The sequence below is a fragment of the Pithys albifrons genome, chromosome 2 (assembly GCF_047495875.1).
Source record: "Pithys albifrons albifrons isolate INPA30051 chromosome 2, PitAlb_v1, whole genome shotgun sequence".
Classification (NCBI taxonomy): Eukaryota; Metazoa; Chordata; class Aves; order Passeriformes; family Thamnophilidae; genus Pithys; species Pithys albifrons.
Window position 1 is genome coordinate 98,843,299 of NC_092459.1, and position 21,132 is coordinate 98,864,430.

General features: G+C 43.3%; 1 protein-coding gene and 1 non-coding gene across 2 annotated transcripts; one reads left to right on the forward strand and one right to left on the reverse strand.

Moving 5' to 3' along the window:
- The first annotated feature begins 254 nt into the window (after positions 1 to 254).
- On the forward strand, positions 255 to 327 carry TRNAT-UGU (transfer RNA threonine (anticodon UGU)). Its single transcript has one exon. It is a non-coding gene; the product is annotated as a tRNA-Thr (tRNA).
- A 1,024-nt stretch (positions 328 to 1,351) lies between these two features.
- On the reverse strand, positions 1,352 to 18,327 carry HHIPL2 (HHIP like 2). Its single transcript, XM_071581949.1, has 9 exons — positions 17,880 to 18,327; positions 11,380 to 12,032; positions 9,557 to 9,700; positions 8,884 to 9,215; positions 7,303 to 7,429; positions 6,817 to 6,962; positions 5,430 to 5,511; positions 2,486 to 2,568; positions 1,352 to 1,716 (listed from the first exon to the last, which is right to left on the reverse strand). Exons 1-9 carry the CDS (start codon positions 18,270 to 18,272, stop codon positions 1,352 to 1,354), a joined length of 2,325 nt encoding a protein of 774 aa, XP_071438050.1. The 5' UTR covers positions 18,273 to 18,327.
- Between the last annotated feature and the right edge of the window lie 2,805 nt (positions 18,328 to 21,132).

Consider the following 21,132-nt stretch of genomic DNA (forward strand, 5'->3'; position numbering starts at 1 on the left):
CGTGAGAGGAGGCTCTAGGGCCCGGCTCAGCGCCCCCAGACAGCTCCAAGGGGCCAGGAGCCTTGGAAGCCCCAGCGGCGGCACTGCCACCGCTCCGGTGGGCGGACACCGGGGAGGAGGGCAGGGTTCGGGAGGCAGGGTGGGTGGTGCCCACCCTGACCCTGCGGCTGGAGGCGCCCCGGAATCCATCGGGAGCGCGGGGAGGCGGCCTGGAAGCAGGACAGGAGCTGTCGGCAAGCGTGGAACTGATAGGTGGCTCCATAGCTCAGTGGTTAGAGCACTGGTCTTGTAAACCAGGGGTCGCGAGTTCGATCCTCGCTGGGGCCTGCAGTATTTTTTTTCCCCTTCTGTAATTCCATCTCCTCCCCGACCGAGTGGGGAACTTGGGGTCGCTCCCCGCCGCGGCAGCAGGGCAATGCTTTATGCATCCCGATGCGGTGTCCCCAGGAGGTGGCGGTGGGAGACAAACGTGACGTTTGGAACTGCAAAATGACGTTATGAGCTCGGCGGCCCCCGGGGCGGGAGCGCAACTCCGGCCCTGACTGCGCTTCCCAAATAAATGCACTTGTCTGGAACTGGACTTCTGGGGGTTGTTAGTGCGCAGTGTTCGCCGTGGGTGCTTCGGAAGCCACGGGCTGGTTTCACCTCATTGCTCACATGTAACGGGTGTCCGAGCGTCGCTCGGCTACTCCCCTCTGCCGGTTTAAAGCCATTCCGCCTTCTCCTTACACTCCTGGCCTTTGTAAAATCTCCCTCTCCATCTTTCCTGTGGGATTCCGTTACGGGCTTAGAAGGCTGCTGTAGGGTCTCCCTGGAGTCATCTCCTCTCCAGGCTGAACAACCCCAGTTCTCTGTCTGTACTCGTAAGGGGTGCTCCAGCCCTACGAGCATCTTGGTGGCCTTCCTTTAAAAAGAAAACAAAATCTAATTTCGTTGTCTGAAAGACAGCTACTCTTGAAGGATACTTTTCACTGCATTTCAGTTTAAGGACAAAAAAAAAAGAGAGAAAGAGATGTGTGGTTATTGACATGTCTATTTCACATCCTTTTATTAAAAATGAAAGTCCCAAAATTTGGAGGTGCTGGAATTTATTAGACAGTCCTACACAGCCCAATCTTACCAGTTCATTAGAGACTCTCATAATGACTTATGTTAGAAAAGGACATCACAGGAGGATTTGCAAAGAAAGTTAACATTAGGAGGCTACTGCTGTTTAGCTTTAATAAAACACATATAGAGACTGCTAACACTGCCAGGAGCAGAGGCACACCTGGGAACACTGGCATAACAAGTCAGTCAAATTCTTTTTTATTTGGTCACTATTTATTTCACCATCTTATGAGTGACTTGCTTATTGTAGTGCATCACTGAGTTTCAAAACTTTCTTCTTCCTCCTCTTCTCCAGTTCTCCTTTAGCTAGTGCTGCTTTCTTTGGAAGAACCTTCTTATGTCGGGCTAGGTGGGAGCTCTTCCTTTTTGGCAAAGGTGGTGCTGGTGTAGTTCTGGAGCTGTGTGCAACCTTCTCTCCCTGCCTTGGCTGGTGAGGTTTAGCCTCAGCTTTGATTCCCTGTCTGTCTTTACCAGATGAAGTTGATGCTTTTATTTTGGTCCTTTTTGCTTTCTTAGAAGAAACTGTTGGAAGGGCTGCAGTAAGGGTAGAAGATTTTTTTGGAAGTTTGGTTGTTGAATGTTCATTAAGCAGCTCAAGGACAGTCTCTGAGGAAAGTAATTAACATGGTTCAGCATTCCTGCTTTAAGGCAAAAGGCTAATTCAAAGGTACAGCTGATAGAAACTTCCAGTAGAGCTACAGTTAAGAAAAAAAGCTGACATTCTGAAAGAAGAAATGCACACTATAAACCTCTCTTATTCCATTAAAAGACCTATGGTGTGTTTAGTTTTAGAAATTATGAATCTTTATTTAAGGAAAGTTACTTCCACAGAGAGTATGATGAAACCTTGCACACTTCTTTGGCAGACTTAGCAACACAATTTTTTCATATTACACTAATATCTGAAAATGCCAGAAAAGATAACTTGCTAAACACCATTTCTATTCAAGATCTAACTCCTTCTCTCCTTGCATGAGACTTTAAGACAGAAGGTGGCCAGGTGGAAGTAAGATTGACTCCTCTAAATGTACAGAGAGGGGATTATTTGGTTGAAGGAGCTTGCCACAGAGTCAGACAGAGGTGCTCAGAACTTCCCAGGCCTAATCCAATGCCTGAATCAGAACCATCAGTTCCCTTGTGATGCCCATTTACCCTATGACTTGGCAACATTTTGGGAACAAAAATCAGAGATTGGGATTAAGAAAAAGCATGGCATCTAGCAGATGGCAGAAGCACACATTGAATGTGATAACCAAACTTCCAGATTGGTGCTGCTCAGTGTTTTAGTTTTTAAGGCTGCTAAAGATTCCAATTACATCCCTGAAATATGGCTATATGTTTTGCTTCTCAGTAAAATCAAAGCCTGACAACTTACTTGCACGTGGAACAAATGGTATCCGCTTACTCTTCGTTTTCACTGGAACAGGCTTGTATTTACACTTCCCTGGTGGAGCTCTCCTTGCAAAACAGAAAACCATATGCAGATGTCAGAGATTATTAGGGAACTTTTTTTATTCCATAAGCACACATCAAGCCATTGTCATTTGCCTCTGGTGGAAGAGGAATGAAAGCACTTTAGACACCTGGAGTGAAACAGGTGGAATTCAAAAGCTTAACATAGGGCTGCAAGCCATAAAATCCCTGTTCCAATAGCAGCTGGAAGGGTGCAAGTTCTCTTCTACCACTCTTCTTGTCAACTTTCTACCATCAAACAGTCTGGCCTGTCTTTATCCAACATCTATAGCTAGTTGGTTGGCTGGTTTGTGTGTGGGATGCTGGCCTGCCTGTGTGAACTTGCTTCCCATCACTGAACTGAAGAGTGCTGATGAGGTGCGGTCAGCCACACATGCCCGCTGATGCAGGCACAGCACAACACTGTTTCTAGAAGCCTGGTGGGTGGATGTGTTGAATTTCAGACAATCAGGGCAGTCCTCACCACTACTGGCTTGTGCATCCCACCTGGAAATGGTGGAGTCTCATTCGTGCACACAGGGCTTGTCGATGACAGTTCTCTGACCCCACTCACAGTGCAGCAGCACAGGGATCTCTGTACATGCAACAGAATATTCCCACACAGCCCCACAATCATCAGTGTGATGTGCAAAGGGAGCTGTTTCAGACACAACATAGGCTGCAGGGAGAGGAGTGAGAAAGGAAAGGAACAGGATAAGAGTGAGGGAGCAAGAACTGCAAGGAAAATGTGTCCATGTTCTTCTCCTGATGTTCCCTGACAATTTCCCACAGTACAAAAGTACCAAAAGAACCCCAAAAAACACCACCATCAAGCACATTTGCCCCAAGGTAAAGCTGTTGCATATTAAATGACAGGAAGAGGGGTACAAAGAACCACAACACACCTGTGTTTTCCATTACCCACTAAGGGAACTGCTGTAGGACAAATAAGAACAGGTTCTTCCAATTTGGCATGCTTGACAGAGCAGACCACAGCAAAGCATGACCTAAGGCATCACATTTTCTTGTAATTAGCATTCTCCCTCAGACAGTGAGAAGAGCCAAGCATTTTCTCTATACCATTTCAATTAAAAAAAAAAAAACAACCAAAAAAAACCAAAAAACAGCAGGGTTGTTGGCATTGCTTGTGGGGATTTGGGACAAGGGGAGGACCCTTCCTCCTCTCTAATTTTTAAATCACTTCCTAACTTGTTTTCTCTGTGCTCCTGAGTGAAGGAATTTGGTGCCAATCCAGGCACCACTCTGCTGTCTCCAAGAGTTAGCTGCCAGAGAGAGAAGCTGAAGTGGATACAAACAGCACTGCTGCCATCAGTTTTCCTGGCAGGTTCCTAGGGAAGTTTGAGTTGCCATGGGGTGTATGGCAGTGGCCCTGGCAGTGTTTTGAAGCAGGCATTTGTGTGGCTTGCTGCCCTTGGCAGAGTGCTGGCTGACGTGTCCGCAGGAGGCAGGGAGTGCCTGGCTGGACAGACTGGGACTGCACCCGTCAGAGGAGCCGGTTATCCCAGTGAGACAGAAATGAAAGAATCCTATAAGCAGCAGTAAAATGCAAAGGAGAAAGGAAAAATCTCCACTCATGATAAAATCAGGCACAGGCCAGAGAACAGCCCCGGAGCTGGAGGTGTTAGGACTCTCTTCTCCAGGAGCAAGCACCCTCAGGCTCCAGAGGAGCACACCCTGGACAAGCCTGCAACGTGCTTAAGCAAACAGACAAGGGCAAAGCTGACAGAGCAGCATCCGGGCTAAGGTAAACAAGGGGAACTGAAAAATGCGAAGATAAATTCCAAAGAGCCAAGGGAAAACTGCTTGGTTGAGCTCTAGAAGTGAGGGACATGAAGCTTCAAAAGTGCAGGATTTACCTGGCTTGTTAGGAAGTGGCATAGAGACTAAAGAGTTTTTTATTTTGTTTTGTGAAACACTGCATGCTTATTTCTTGATGTTTCTGTAAGCTCACAAGTACATATATTTTTTTAGTTGAAAATATTATATTTTGGTCAGCCACAGTTAACACAGTTCAAAACCTTCCTGGCAAACAATAAGCATTAAAGGCAGGAGTCTCCTCAAGCAGTTGCAGCAAGTAAAAGACTCAGAAGTTCCTATTCCAATCACCTTGGTACAGTACTATCTAGCTTTGGATTTAACTTCACAAGAAAACATAACTTGGTTTCTTTATTTTCTTAATGTCCAAGGTCTCTGCAACAGCATGGACACACTTGTACTGTATCTACTTTATAGGGTGATTTGAAACTCATTTAATGCTTTTTAGCAAGATCCAAAATATTGGGAGGGAAAAAAATTACATAAGTGTGCTTATTATTTTAAAAAGACTTTAGCAAGGATAACTACTTAATGGGGAAAAACATTTTGCTTGGAAAAACTCAGGTTGAGGCTCCAGTTATTATTTGAACACTGCATGAACCACCAGCTTTCACTCATCTTCATGATGAAAAACTAAACTGCAGAGTGACATTTATTTATTTATATTAAATTGCATGGTAGATATTTGATGTAATGACTCTGAAGGATTTGGACTGTCATTTTTAAAACATCACTGTGCTGCACTTCAGATATGATATTCTTCTAATCCTTACTTCTCTCAGATCTTTCAAGGTATTTGAACTCTATTTCCTATTTCTCTGTGCACAGATATAACCAGCAAGGACTAAATTCACTAAAACTGTTTCAAGTTGCACCAGATGTACAGCGGGTGAGCAAAAAACCAAGGACTCAATGTGGATGTCAGTGAGATTACGTATCAGTAGTACTTAGCGTCCTTTTACTGTGATAGCTGGAGAGTGTATGGTGATTATAGAAGAATTTGTCATGGAAAAACATCTTGAACTACAAACCTTGCAGGATCAATAAGCTTGTAGAGTGATCCATGTGGTGCATAGGCACTGGGATAAGAAGTAGACATAAAATACAGCTCACCTAAATGGAAATGAAAAAACAAAACTGGTCTTACATTCAAGTGCCTAAGCTGAATCTCCCTTTTCTGGCTTTTCACTAACTCCTGTGGTCAGAGAAGAAAACCCCTTCAGTTACCCCCTCAGTCAGGCCTTATGTCCAAGAAGTGGACTTTGGTCTCACCCTGATCTGTGCAGGTGGGCTCCCAGAGACACCAAATGATTGCTTGACTGCAGCAGGTTCCACACAGAACCAGCAGCTCTTGATCAGGCAGAATGCCTAAGCAGGACCTTCATCACCTTTTGGAGAGTCTGTGGCTCTCTAAAAGGTTAATTTCCCTCTGTATAAATATGTATTTTTTAAAACATGTCTGTACTGAAGAAGCAGCCAGAAGCTACAAATAGAGGGGAAGACCACACAAGAAATATTTAGCCACCTCAGTCATTAAAAATAAAAAACCCAAATCCAACAAGAGCTAAATTGGCTAATCCATGGAAGACAGAAGCTTCTTATTTCTGTATGGTAGCTGTGAAAGACACCACCATGTTGTTTTCTAAGAGAACCACCAGGAGAAGAGACTTTTAACATCCACTCACTCCACATGTTAGAACAGTTAAAAATTATATGTGTTTTACACAAAGCCTGCATCTTCCTGCAGCTTTGACAGAATATGCAACCCAGATGATGTAGGATCTTTTCATTGCAAACAAATCTCTTTTCTGCTGAATGGTGAAGCATCAAAGCTCACGAAAGCACACCTGTGTTCTCCAAAAACTCACAGCTGCATTTTGTATCACATACCTGTGTCAGGAGACTGTAGCAAAGTGCACAAAATATTAATTGATACTTGGTCAGAGATCTGGTCATTGTGACCTTAATAATACCCCATGTGCTGAGACATTTACACTAAATTTTAAAATTAGTGACTTTCCTGATCCCTAAATAAAGCCTTGGTCTATAATCCACAGCATGAAGTGCTGTTGTTTTGAATAAGATTGAGGAATTTATACTAAGGAAGTAGGGAAAATTCAGATAAGCTGTAAGAAGTCAAGCTCAAACAGGAGCTCAAACTTCTTAGAGAACCTGAAATATTTCACAAGAGGATCTGTCTCCTGAGCTCTCCATCAAGCCAATCTGCAACAGCCTCACAGAGCAGGAGACCTCTCTGAACCAAAGACCAACCCTCTCAGCTGTGTTGAGACAGCCACAAACCTCTGCAGTGCCTGCTCTTCAGTAACATGTGAGGAAACACATAATTTACACATTTTCCCTACAACAGAGAACTGACAGTACAGTTTCCAATGAAGATATGCCTAGCATGATACCGACCTGCTTCGTCCTCAGCAAAGGAGATGATGAATTTGCTGTAAGAATTGATCATTCCAGGGAAGGCACAAGCTGTTGTGCTGCCGATGCAGATATCCTGCTTCTTCCACTTATTTGTCTTCTCATCTTCCTGCAAAGCCATAAGTCGACTAGATGAAAAATAAAATCCTCTGTTTTATGTTTCCATTATCAAAATTAATTCCTGTCAAAATTCATGCATTACTGAAAATAAAAAAGTCAGTGAGAACCCTGACTGTTGGCTGACTTTTGGAAAAATAGACCTGAACAAAAGCAAACCTACTCTAAGGATTTTAAACTGGAGTCAGTTTAGATTAAAAAAAAAATCTGTAAACAGGGCACTTAATCTAATATACCGACATCTGACATTCTCATTTACTCCAGCTCAAAAGGTTTTGGGATGCTCCAATACACTTACTTGCCCAGATAATGGCACAGAATGGGAGTCTCAGAGAAAACAATTAGTCTCACCCATTCATGAAATCACCAAAAATATAAAGGCCATTCAAGTTGGGCGATTCACATCCTCTGTAGACATAACCTCCAGTAACTGACTTCCCCACATTGCGGCCATATGCAAATATTGGAAGAATGTCACCTGTTAAACACAGAGAATTAAAAGGTGAGAAAATTTACCTTCAGAGAGCATCAAAAACCAATTGCTCAATGACACTGACAGGTAAAATTAAAAGAAGGACCAATACAGACCAACAAAGCGCACAGTGAAATTTCAGTAGGAATTCAGTAATTTACTCTAGGACAGAACAGACCCAGGGGCTTTAAGGAGCTCTCCATGTCCTTAGTTGTGATGAGCTTCCGTAACACATAGAACCAAGATTCTTTGTATTAAGAGAGCAACACACAAAGGTATCAGCCTGCAGGAAGTGTCTTACAGGTTTGTGACTGCACCAATCATTTTAGTGGGGATCATCTTCACCAATATTAGTATTTTTAGAGAAGGGAATAAGATCAAGCAATTGCAAGTTAACATCTTCGTAGGTTACCTGACATTCTAGGCACAGAACATGACTGAGTGTGCTACAGCCATTTTGTGTCATGAGACTTTAATAAAATAAAGATTTTGTCTCTGGCAATGCTAAAATTGAGTCCAGCCCTTTCCCATGTTGAACTATCAAATCCCACAAAATTTTAGTCCTGTCCTCACTTTTTTCCCCTGGCTGAAGTAGCTTGTCCTTAATGATGAGGAGAAAGATCACAAATGCAATTCATTAAAAACCATAGAGTAACAGCAACATCCAATTCAGTTTTGTTTTCAAGGGAGGCCTGGGCCGTTAAAAAAACAACTCAAGAAAAAACTTGAGAGCTATGTGGGTACTAGCATAGCAGAGGAGAAATGCACAATGCACTTGCATTGCACTTGTGCAACAATGCACACTCTGCGCTTGGCTACTCACACAAATGTTTCAAAAACACCTACGTGAACTTGAGACCAGGTGTCTTCATGTCTCAGCCTAAGGAGCATCATAATAATACCCAGTTCTTGTACCATGCTTTGCAAAGAGCTTTACAAAGACCACCAATTTCTATTCTTTTTTAAAGGCAAGAATTGAGTTTGTCCATAACAGCCACAGTCAGACCCAGAGAATAGCTTTTGAGCATTCTACTGCAGCACCCTGCTTGCTGGGACACAGTGCCTCTGCTACAGGAGTTGTCTCAGGGTCTCAGCATCAGCCTGGTCCACTCTCCTTAACCACAGTCATGGCCCAGAGAGAAAACAGAGTATCACTTTTCTACTTAAGCCAAATCCACTGTTTTGCCGACTTCACTGGGAAAACTCTATCTACAAAAGGCACAGGCTTTGAACTTAAACACCTTCTCACGTGCAGTGTGTGGCAAGGAATTCCCTGAAAAGCAGAGCATCTTTTCATACCAGTGCTGCAGGGCTGGGGAGAGGGGATTTCTGCTCTTAAGTAAACAATCTCCATTTAACACACAACACTGGATTATCCAGCTTCAGTTGAAAAACAGTGCTTTAGCCCACTAAATATACACATACAATAAAATAATATTCTATAAGAAAACCTTTCTTACCCAAAGATGAATTGTGGCAAAGCTTTGTGTCATAGCATTCAAATCCCTCCTTTGCTCTCCAGCCATAGTTTCCTCCTTTAACAATGAGGTCAATTTCTTCAAACCTGTTCTGCCCGACATCCCCACAGAATATCCTCCCTCTGCCCTTTTTTGTGACAGGGTCCCCTCTGTCAACTGCACAGCGCCACATGTTCCTGATCCCATAAGCATAAACCTCAGGGTGGACCTTGGGATCAGACACAAATGGATTATCAGGAGGGATGCGGTAAGGCTTTCTGTCAGGACTTTTTCCATCCACGTCAATCCTCAAGACTTTCCCCAACAAAGTACTCCTAAGGAGAATGAAAGAAAAAGAAACCCCAGCATGAGAGCCAACTGAAAACACAAACACTCTTCCTCTTCCCCCTTTTCAAAGAAAAAGTTATCTGCCCAAAATAAACTAACCAATGGCTGGTATGTCTTGCAACCTTCTCAAGTCAAAAGATTCTCTCTTCTCTAAACAACTTGGCTTTCAAAATGTAATTTTATTTTTTTTTAATACTGCATCAGACAGACTTGCAGATGCAAAAGCACTTTTAGGAAGCACTTTTACTTTCTTCTTCCACATTGCCTCACTTTCAAACCTTGTATCTTGGTGAACAAGCTCAAAGCCTTCACCTGCCTTCCAACTTACTTGTTCTGAGCATTCCCAAATTTTCCAAAAGGGTCTCCAGCTTTCCCTCCATCCCCTGTGAACAGATACATATAGCCATCCACACCAAAGAGGACCTGCCCACCATTATGGTTTGCAGCTGGTTCCTCAAGCTCCAGAAGAATCCTTAAAAAGAAAGATAAATAAGTTCAGATGTAGGTATTAGAAAGGACGGAACATTTGGAAGGCTGCAGAAATATTGCATCACCGCTCCTCCAGAAGAAAACAGGATTGTACAGATGTGCCAGCTTTGTCAAAATACATTGCTGGGTGGCATCCCATTTCCTGTGAGCCTGCAGCACCAGGCTGCCTTCCTGCCAGACAGCAGAGCTCCTTTCGGTGTGGCATCCGTCAAGGAAACACTTCTCTCATGAGCCAAGCAGCACTCCTGCTTTGGCCTGCACTGCACTAGCACCTCCTGTTCTACAGAGCTCACCCACCATCATGAGCACAGGAGTCCACAGCTCTTCTGAAAACACAGATGCAAATACAGAATGTGTTCCTCTGCAGGGAACACTTGTTGCCCTTTTAACTTTGATTGTGGCAAGTGGGTTCTGCTTTCTTATGTGAAAAGCAGTTGGTGAGTCCTGAGGGCTTCAGGAGCATCTTAGGGTGACTGTGAAATTCTAGAGAAAAAGAAACTATTATTAAAAAATTCTCCATAATTGAGACTTAGCTCTTATTCTTAGCAGGGAACAGGTTAGGTGCACACATGACAGATAAAAGGAACATATAGGACTGTAGCAAAGTATCCCTCTTCTCCTGCAGTACAAAACACATAGGGCAGATGTTAATTCCATAATAGGCCTAGGACTGCTACTGCTCTGTAGAAGACAAGAATATATAATGGAGAGAGAAGATGACCTGGAAGCCTAGATCCTGGGTCCTGTTTTTCAATTCCATTTTGGTTTACTGTGTGACCTTGAGCCAACCTGTCTCTGGTAGTTTCACAATAGGCCTGTCACACACCTGAGTCAGGGTGACTGTGAATGTGCAGGTTCTGCAAGTGGAAAGAATTATAGAATGGTTTTAATTGGAAGGAACCTTGAAGATCATCTAGTTCCAGCCCCTTTGCTGTGGGCAGGGACACCTTGCATGAGATCAGGTTGCTCAGAGCTTCATCCAATCCAGCCTTGAACATTGGCAGGGATGGTACACCCACAACTTCTCTGGGCAACCTGTGCCAGTGCCTCACCACTATCACAGTAAAGAATTTCTTCCTAATATCTAATAAAAAGCTACTCTCTTTCAGTTTGAATCCACTCCCCCTTGTCCTGTCACTCTATTCTTTTGTAAATGGCCTCTCTCCATCTTTCTTGCAGACTCCCTCCAGGTACTGGAACGCCGTAATTAGGTCACTCTAAAACCTTCACTTTTCCAAGATGAACAATCCCAATTCTCCCAGCCTTTTCTCATAGGACAGGTGGTCCATCCCTCTAATTATCTTGATGCGCCTCCTCTGGACTCGCTCCAACAGGCCAGTGTCCTTCCCGTGCTGGGGACTCCATAGCTAGATGCAACACTGCAGGTGGGGTCTCATGAGAGCAGAGTAAAATGGCAAAATCACCTCCCTCAGCCTGCTGGCCACACTGCTTTAGATGCAGCCCAGAACGTGGTTGGCTTTCTGGGCTGCAAGTGCACCTTGCCAGCTCAGGCCCAACCTCTCATCCACCAGCACCTCCAAGTTCTTCCTGGCAGGGCTGCTCTCAATCCATTCACCCCTCAGCCTGAATTAATACCGGGCATTGGACAGAGAAAAATGATTTCTCGTTGTGGCCTACAGTAGCATTCAACTCGAACTTTACCTTTCAGAGCGTAGATCAGCTTTGTTGGCATCAGATGCCAAAACCTTCATTTCACTGATCCTGATCTTTTCCACTCGGTTCTTATCCATGTATGAGTAATAGATATAAAACTTCCCGTTGTACTTATACTTGGGGTGGAAAGCCATCCCCAGAAAGCCTCTCTCATCCCCTAGCCATGGTGTAGCCAGCACTATACTTCTAATATCCAGAAAGGGCTCCTCCAGCCGGCTGCCATCGGGCAGGTAGACCCAGACGATGCCCACCTGCTCAGCCACGAACAGGCGGTGGGTGCGGTCACTGGGATGCACCACAAGCACCGGGTTTCGTAGGCCATTGGCAACCTCTCTCAGGCAGAGCTGGATGCAGCCCCCACTGTCCTCCACCACAGAGCCCAGGCTGCGGCTGAGGGCCGTGTTCTTCAGCACGTTGGGGAAGCAGTAGTCATCGTCATGCAGGCGGAGGAGGTTGCAAAAGTGTGTTCTGTTCGTCTCGCAGCACTCCTGGATGTGCTGGTCGCTTGTCAGCAGGCTGATGGCAGAGCGGCAGTTGAAATGGAACTCAGAACAGTAGTCAAAACAGAGCCCTGGGAGGCTTCTTAGAGGTGTCCGAGGGTTTTCTGCATCATAGAGATGTGCAGCATACGGAGAGCATTCCTAGAAAGTAAAAGAAACTAAATATGTGGCTGTGTACATGCATTTGGGAGAAGCCAAGACATCTCCGTGGAAGAAAACTAGTTAATAAAATGAAACATTAGTAATGCAGAGAACATAAAGAGTCATCTTTGATGTGGAGTAGTAGAAATTCACTCAGAATATGGCCAAAATGGATTTAGAGATCATTAGTAATTTCCTTTATTGAAGCACAATCAGCTGCATCTAAATTCTTCCCAACAGAAGTACAATGTGGTGGCTGTGGATTCTCCACTCACTATGACTGGATTGAACAGTCTTGCAGAGAGGTAATCAGAGCAGGACAACAGCTTAACAGAGGTCTGTAAACATCACAAGTGACATAGAGAAGTCACTTGTGATATTTACACTTTCCCCCAGAAATGAAATGAGAGAGCATCAGATAAAGGTAATAGGAGCCAGGTTTAAAAAAAAAAGGAGGCGAAACTCTGCCAGAAGAAATTGCAGATGTCAAAGTGTACACTGATTAAATATACAGGCTAAATTAATCCCTGGTCTGATGCTGTACAACTCCAGTTATTTTTCTGCATGCATAGTATTACTGAAGCAGATTACAGTTGAGATTTAAAGCTGATTCAGATAAGTAAATATCCTCTTATGCAATTCTTGTAGATATCATTGAGTCTAGATGTGATCATTAGGAAAAAAAGACTGCAGGCAATATTTTCAAGTGGTATGTATTTAAATTACGTTCCTTCAAAAATTTCTATGCTTTCAATCTGTGCAAAATACAGGTTAAATTCTGGAAATCAGGCATTGTGTTTGAATTTGTACTTAAATTTTAACTCCTCATCTTGTGAAAATTCTGGGACAGAACTTCCATAAAATATTGCCATTAAAATCCCACCACTATTTTAATCAGCACAAAGCTGCAGAATTTAAAACAAAAGAGACTAAATTCTGCAGAAATAGTATTTTATTGGTTTTCATGACATCAGTCCAAAACAATCTATCCAGATCTATTGGGCACATATGGAAGGTAAGTACATAGACAGTGGAAGAATAAAGAACTCCTATATTAGCAATTTTAATTCCTCATTAAACAAGTTTGCTTCATTAACCCAAATTAATTTTAGAAATCTGGGCACTTATACAAACACTGTTTTGGTTGTTTGGTTTTTGTTTGTGTGTTTGTGTTTTTTTTGGTGCAAGGAGAAGCCTTTTCAGGATATTTAATGTGAAGACTACAGTCCCAAATTCCAAATTTGACACAGCAAGCTCTTTCCTTTGCTCACAGAAGACCCAGAGGGCTTTTGGCCATAATAAGAACAGGTATAACTTGTAAGTAGTAAAGCCCTTTCAGTTCTTGGATGTATAATAAGTTTCTCACTTTCCATTGCTACCATTTGGTTACTAAGCTGCACAGAATGAGGTGGTTTCTGTTGCTTCTGCATTACATCAGTAAGAAACCTCTTCCTCTTCCCAAATCAGAAGTCTCCAGCCTTCAAAGGGAAGCCAAGTCCCGCAGGGCTGCCCTTGCAGCTGGACCCCATCCCTACTTGGCAGAATCACACCATTTTCCCCATGTCTAAGGTCTTTCCATAACAGGGAAGGGCATCACCAGACCCTGAGAGCCATCCACAAAAGTCAAAGCTTCAGGTAAGTGTCCTTGCCTTTCTGTTCTCACCTTCCTGAAGGAGAGCAACTTTGGTGCAGGCTCTTAGCAACATTTGGCTGGCATGTTCCTCATCTGATGCTTATGGAGTCCATTAGCCATTGCTCACCCTCTCTGTTTTCACCATTACACACTTGTGTGGGCACTCCCAAAGAGGTTGAGTTTTTAGTTGTCATAGTTTTCACAAAATATGGTGCTGATCTCAAGTGACTAGAGGCAGCGAGAGGTGACAGCCTTATAAGGTGTCCCCAAGGAAAGGTGTGGGAGAGTTGACAGAGCCTAACCTGCATTTCCAGTCCTCGATTTCCCTCATTCCCACTAGCATGTGGCTGCAGCTGGCTCATGGTTCCATTGTGCACAAGTCGTTTGCAGAGCACTAAAGCTCATCCCAGTTCTATTCTGAAATGATTACTTCACTAACACCTTTGAAAATACTTTTAATTTCTCTCAAATAAGTGGAAACAGATTCCAGCAGACCCCACACCAGCAACATGAGAACAGAAAAACCCAGCATCCTCTGAAACAAGACATATTCTCACAGCCCCTGAGCTTCCTCAGCTCTGTTCTGCCAACAGGCTGCAGCACAAAGGTCTCCTACAGTTCATCCAAAATACACGTAGCCCCTGTGCAGCTGACATGCTTTTCCAGCTGTTGGGCTTCCCACTAGTGTGTGTCTGGCAAAACAACGCCTGCAGCACATAGACCCATAACAAAAGAGGGAAGCCATTCCTCAGGGTTTATGTAAACTCCCAGGACTAGGTGGCCTTGCAGTCACCATTGATTGTCTGTTTTCATTTCACTCAAGCATGCAGGAAAATTGATCTCACTACTTAAATAGAACCAAAGACGCAGAAACTGCTAAGATCACATTGATGCTTCTCTGCTGTTTTGTAAGTTTCTCCAAAGAGTGGACATTCAGAAATAAAGTCAGACCTCGCATTAAAACTGTGCTGTTTTAAACTGTGCTGTGTTTAAAGGTAAACTGGCAGGAGAAAGGAACACAACACAAAAGAGATTACAAATCAGAGTTACAATTTAATAACAATATTACAATAAATGCAATGGCACGAAGAGAAATTGGTTTTAACGCACAAAACCCAGAAGTATAACCCAGCCCCCTGGGGCACAAACACAATGGGGTTTGTTGGCCCCTGTGCTGAGCCTTACATGGTTCTTCTGAGTCCAAAGTAAAAGGAAGTGAAAAACCTGTTGGTGCAGATGATCATTGCGGTCTGGTCAAGAGTGGTGGTCTCCTCCAGTCGAGGTTCTGGTCCTCCTCTGGATCTGACAAAAGGGGTACCAAGTCCCAAAATCCCCAAAATCGTAACCCCTCAGGTCCACGTGGGACTGCCCAGTATCTCCCTCAGTGCGGGGAATTACACAATGGGGGATCTCACTCTGTGAGTCATGGGGTATTTTGGAATCATTGATGGCCCATTAACAGACATGACAGCTCAGGCTAGGTGTGGAGGTGCTAATGACTTCCTGGAAGGAAGTTATCACAGCTCTTATCTCACAGGCATCTTTCACACCCAGCTCACAGTCTGAGGGGTCTGGTGCACCTGGGCAGCTACTGCAAATGGTCCATTGTTAACAGTTCATGGGAAATGGCAGAGAGGATTTAGAACACACAGCTTTGGTCACACCCACAGTGATAAACTGATCCCATCTGCTGAACTAGGACAAAAACATTTGTTGCTTTTCCTGCATTAGCTCCCATTCCATGCTTATATCACAGCTTTCAGCTTCAACAAGGCTTAATTGGCCTTCTTGGGTTTTTTAAGCCTCTCCTGTAGCAGTTTTCTGAACAGAGAAGCATCTTCTCAGCCATCAGCTAAAGAGCTGCTCTAGCACACACAGTGTTGCATTCAGGGAATTTTCTAGCCATGCAACTTGCACAACACCTCTTTAAGAACATTTCAGCCAGCTTTCAGAGTTTCATATTCAGTTTTTAAGATAAATCCTAGAACAACTCAGCTGAGGGTCAGACTAAGTATCTAAGAACAAGTGTAGCTAACTAAAATAGAACCAGATCTTGCCAGATCCAAACTGAAACAGCTCTACGAGGAAAGCCACATTGCTTTAGATGCCTCTTCTAGCCTTTTTAAGAGAAATTAATCTGGTTTAGAGTGACAGCAGAAAATCTATGATCCAGAACACACCCCCATTTAATCATCGATGTGTTAAGAAACACACAGCCCCACTGCCAAGGTAAGAGTCACTCCATGGCATCCTTCTTGGGCTCTGCAGGACCAATAAGAACTGCTGCCTTTGCCAAAACAAGCTTCCTCCATGTAATGCTCAGCACACCCCTCATTGCCACACCTGGTATGTTGTCTGGTTTTTACAGTCTGCTGGTTTTGGCACTGAAGGAACACGACTGAAAGAGCTGCTTTGTTATAACACACAGTTACTGCTCTGATCTCATCTGAAAATGTGAAATAATGCTGGGTTTGCTAAGTTAGAGTGGCCACTATTTGGGTTTATCCATAAGAACCTACATCACTTTCTTGCAATCTGTCTTGTTCTAAAGACAAAAGCTAATGCTATTGTTTTGTCTACCACTGCTTGAGACTATTATCATAAGTTCCATATGGATAATATCAATAAAAGCACTTCTTACCAATACCAGTAGTTTATCTGAAGTCCTGCAGTACAGAGCAGAAAAAAGCACTTGGCACAATTACATGCTGATCACATAACTGCATCTGCTTTTTCATATTTGATATGGCAGTAAGTACATAAGTAGTGTACATTTCACAGGTAGTGACTACAAATTATCAGGATACTGTGGAGGTGGTAGAATGGAGATGCTATAGTCTTCCATCCCTTCCACATGAGATCAGCAACAATTTCCAGAAAAGTGACTTCCTAAAGCAAAACCATTTGGTAGATCTTCACTCTTTCACTAGTTCAACAGCCAAATAGTATTTGGTAAAGAACCCACAATTGTTTCCATAGTTGTCACCAATTTGACCAGGAAAAGCAACACATAACATAATCTTACTCTAAAAGACAGAAAAAGAGTAATAGCTTATAACTAATAAATATGGGTAGTCTTTGGGTTTTTTTTAAAAAATATACTTAGAACAAATACAAAATTACATTATGACCTGCAGAATGAGCATTCAAAGAAGCAATAGTCATTTTTATAGCGCTCTTCTTCTACCTGAAACATGTAGAAAAATCTTCGTAACGTCAACACTTGTGGTTCTGCTATGACCTGTAACATTTCTGGTTTACCAGCTTTAAAATGACAAACCACCTTGATGCTGCTTTTTTCACCCCTAGTGCTGAAAGCATGTGTTGCTTACCCCAATAAGATTTAAGAATCTTGCCAGCATCCAAAAAGAGTGGAAACATTTTGATACACCAAAAATATTTTAGAGCTAAGGAAATATTAACTATAAGAGTTTTACACATTCTTAGAAAGATCAAGTGTGTCTTTTGGCTGCTTTGAGTTTTGACATGCAATGAGTCCAGCTTTGCGTGACTACCAGTTGTTAAAAAAGGCAGGTGGGTTCTGCCCTGTAATTATGGGGATGCAGAGGAGCTCAGGCAGAACAATGCCTTTGGTCTTTCCTCCCTGCACAATGCCTGTTTCCAAGAGCCAGTGGGCAGTGTGGAGACAGCACTGATGAAAATGCTGTGACTGCAGCCTCAGGACCTTGCAGCAGCTCTTTGAAACCACTGCCTACTAAATTTTGTTCTACTTTAACAACCACACCATTTGGAGCATCCTCAGCAGGAACACAATCAAAACACGTCCTTCATGCAGTGCAGAGATCCAAACGCTTTGCCTGTAATTCCCATTTGATTGTGTAGAATTTGTAATCCAACACCTAGTAGCTGCAAGCAGAAAATAAATATTGATCTGTAATTCTCTCCTCCTTTATGAGAAAATCAGCAGAGCAGCAGGATTCCCATCATCATCTGCACTGGGCAGTGCTTATATAAACTATTAGTGTTAGCAAATGTCACTATGTATTGCCAGATTCCACAGTGATGCACCTCACACAACAAGCACTTTGCAAAATGCATGCTGAGGATTAGGTGCCATTACCCTGTCAGCCCACCTTCCTCCTGCTCCCACACCTCCCTTCACAGCAACACAGCTAGTTATGAGGCTACCAGAACCACAACTGACACCACAGCAGTCCAAAGCACAGGATACATATATTATTTTTCTGCCCTACCTGACACAGGATATCTTTGATATATGTTCCACACAGCTTATGCCCCCGGGCATCAATGTAATCCATGATGTCCCAGTATTTTGCTGCAATGCTGTTGTCTTTCTCCTGGTCACAGCAGCCAAAATTTTCATAGGCAGAGCAGAACTCCAAATGAAAAGGGGGTTGGAAAGGCGGCCCATAATCCAGACACTGAGGATGCCCCAGCAGACTGCCTGTCAGGCACAACAAGAAGAGGCAAAGACAGACATGTGAGCAAAAAAAGGAAACGCCAGAGCTGCTGCTGCTCCTTCCAGCCTTTGGCCAAACATTCGCTTCCTTCAGTGTAGGTTTCTTGAGGTCAAATGTACAGAAATCCTGGATTTCTTCATAGTATGGTTCATTCATCTTCTCCATCTTATTAATTGCCAGCCACGAAGCTCAGCGTTCACTGAGGTTTGCTTACATTCTCTCTCCCTTTTTCCCTCTGAAGTTTACTACTTGGCAGGAGAGAAACCCTCCGGGCTGCCTCTTTGGTGTTTCACACGTCATGTAACTGAACCCTCCCCTCTGTACATTTCTCATGACCCTGAAAGCACTCACAAATCTAATCCCTACTTTTTATTTTAAATTGGTTAGGAAATCCTTCACCCAGAAATATGGATAACAGAAATATGAGATATGCTATGTATACACAGAACTTGATAATCTCTCCCCCTTTACAAGACACAAGTGAACAGTTTTCAATCACTAACTACCCTTTTGTCCAGCTTTTAAAATGCACCAAACTTGGGTCTGGTTTCATAAAACTGAACAGGGGTCATAAAATGCAACCTTGTTAAGGTAGCAGTTAACCATAGGAAAAAGCAATTTCAGGACCAAAAGTTTTACAGAGATATTGCTGTTACCCACAAATCCAGGCATATATTCAGGGTTCAAATGAGAAGCAATTCAGCAAGAGTGAAGGAGAAAAAATTCATTTAAGGCACCAGCACAACCTGATGTCAACTGCGATATTCTGTGATAACCCTCTACTTAACCAATTGATTTTTGTGGCTTTGGTCTCAGCCGACATTAAACTTAAAGACTTCTGCCTACTTTCTCCTCTGGTGAAGAATTCATGGGCAAGCCCTTCCCATCAGCTGTGCATGCAGGTGTACCATGCTTGTACACACTGCATTCAGCCTGTGCTTGAGTATGACACTTCCATAACTTTGCTCATCTACAACCAGAACAAGGTAACTTTGATCACAACCAAGCAGAAAGAGAAGCTGCAGGGAGTATCTCACATTTAGGGACAACTCCACTCATCCAAAACTCTTTCCAGTCTTCCCACATATCACCATGTACTCACAGGATCTAGCTCAGGAAGAAGTCAGTGCTCCCAGTACAACCACCAGCATAACATGACAGCTGAGAATACTCTGTAACTATGGACCTTCTCTGAGTCTCAGGAAACAGTTATTTAAAATTTCTGGTTTTTAACCTTCATCTGTTTTGCTGTGGCTCCTTGACTGTCCAGCAACCTGACAATAATCCCGACTCTGCTTAGACTTCAAAGAACTGGAAACACACCAATCACAAGATTTCAGCACTGGAAGGAGATAAAGCTTTTTAAATCCAACTATTTATATCCACTGAAATATCAGCTTGTCTCAGTTATTGCTCTTGTACATTGCAGACAATCACTGAAATTAAGCCATTACTTTGGTGTCCAGAATGAGAACCTGGCTGAGAGAAGAGCAGCTGACATTAAATTACTTTGCTTTTCTTGAGCTTTAGTAGACATTCTCAAAACAGGAAAATGCAAGCAGGAGCATCAAAACCATGGATAGAACAACAGGAAAAGGCAGGGGAGGTAAGCTGAGGTCACTGGTAATTTTGTTACCATTATGTTAGGTTTTAATATTAAAAATACCAGAGGAAGAGGTGGAATAGCAGAGATACAACAGACACTGGGTCTGTGCAGAAAATGTGGATTCCCTGAAAACATTCCTTGACTCAGCATAAATGAAAACAGCAAAGATAGGCTATTTCTTTAATGAAAATTTAAAAATATCCTGATAGAAGCTTTGTACACAGGATGGGGAGGGCAACTGATAGGAAAATCAAAGCTAGAGCACAGAATTCAGAGCCAAAGCAGATCATTCCAATACACGAGGAGTTACCACCTTCAAAGTACACACACAGGCTTGAAAACACATATTCACTGAGTAATTTGCACTGAAATTTCACTGAGGACTTGCGACCCACAGGTTTGTCTCAGGTGGAAGTACTGTGGTGTCAGGAAACAGCAAGATTTTTGCAGGACAAGAGCAATGCTCAAGATAATTACACTAAAGCTGTGACTGTGCTGCTCTTCTACTTGCTGACTGCAGCATGTTTATTCTAGCACCAGGAGAGGACATGATTCCCAGCAGCAATCCTGCTTCCAGAGGTCATAGGAAAAAGCTGGAAGCACAGTGGATTAACACATTTTTCAAAGACATAAAGCTCCTCTGTGTCCTCTTGCTGTCTTTACCTTCCCCACATCCCCCCCTCACCTCAAATTTATGCTTTGTCTCACATTTCTTCCTCAATAAAAGCTCCTCCACATGCCCCCAAAGGAGCAGACAATGGAAGAGGGGAGCTCAAGTAACACCTGCTGGGATGCTCCCAGGGCCATCACAGGAGACTCACCCGCCCATCAAAGGCCTGTCTTTGCAAGTCCAGAGGAGCACAGTGGCAGGCAGGAAGCAAAATGAAGGACTCCAGGGAAGGGATACTCTCCCTGGTTGCCTCCTGGGGCTGTCCCAGGGCAGCTTTAGTCCCACTGTCCAGGCATGGAACCCATCAAGATGAGTGTCACTGGGAGCAACAACCTGGATCATCTCTCTCAGCGAAGTGAGGTTGCTTCTCAGGGGTGCGCAACACCTCATGAGATGCTGGGAAGAAACTTTGTAGTCTAAATTAAAGTTGTCAAAACCCAGCTGAAGATCTCAAACAAAAACCCTATCACAAAACATGGCAACAGCATTGTTTGGGAGTCAGAACTAAATGAGCACATGGGTGAGGAATGATGAGTAACTGCCTTTTTTTTTAATAAAACAGTTACAGCAAGCAGCTCACTTAATGCTAAAGGAACATTGTCTTAAGGCACATCTCACAAGACCTGTATTAATCCAGACCAAAATTCCAGATAAACACTGTTTTTAAAGGCACAGCTGTATTTATCCATAAACTACTCTGCTACTAAGACATCTTTGTTTCATTCCCAGAGGTAGATTCAAGAAGATCA

What these genes read in the sequence shown, in the direction of transcription:
- HHIPL2 (XM_071581949.1), bottom strand. Translation starts at nt 18,272, where the DNA reads ATGGAGAAGATGAATGAACCATACTATGAAGAAATCCAGGATTTCTGT. An exon ending in TTTGGGAATGCTCAGAACAA is followed by an intron (nt 9,216 to 9,556) that starts GTAAGTTGGAAG and finishes CATTCTCCTTAG; the next exon opens with GAGTACTTTGTTGGGGAAAG. An exon ending in TTGCCACAATTCATCTTTGG is followed by an intron (nt 7,430 to 8,883) that starts GTAAGAAAGGTT and finishes TGTGTTTAACAG; the next exon opens with GTGACATTCTTCCAATATTT.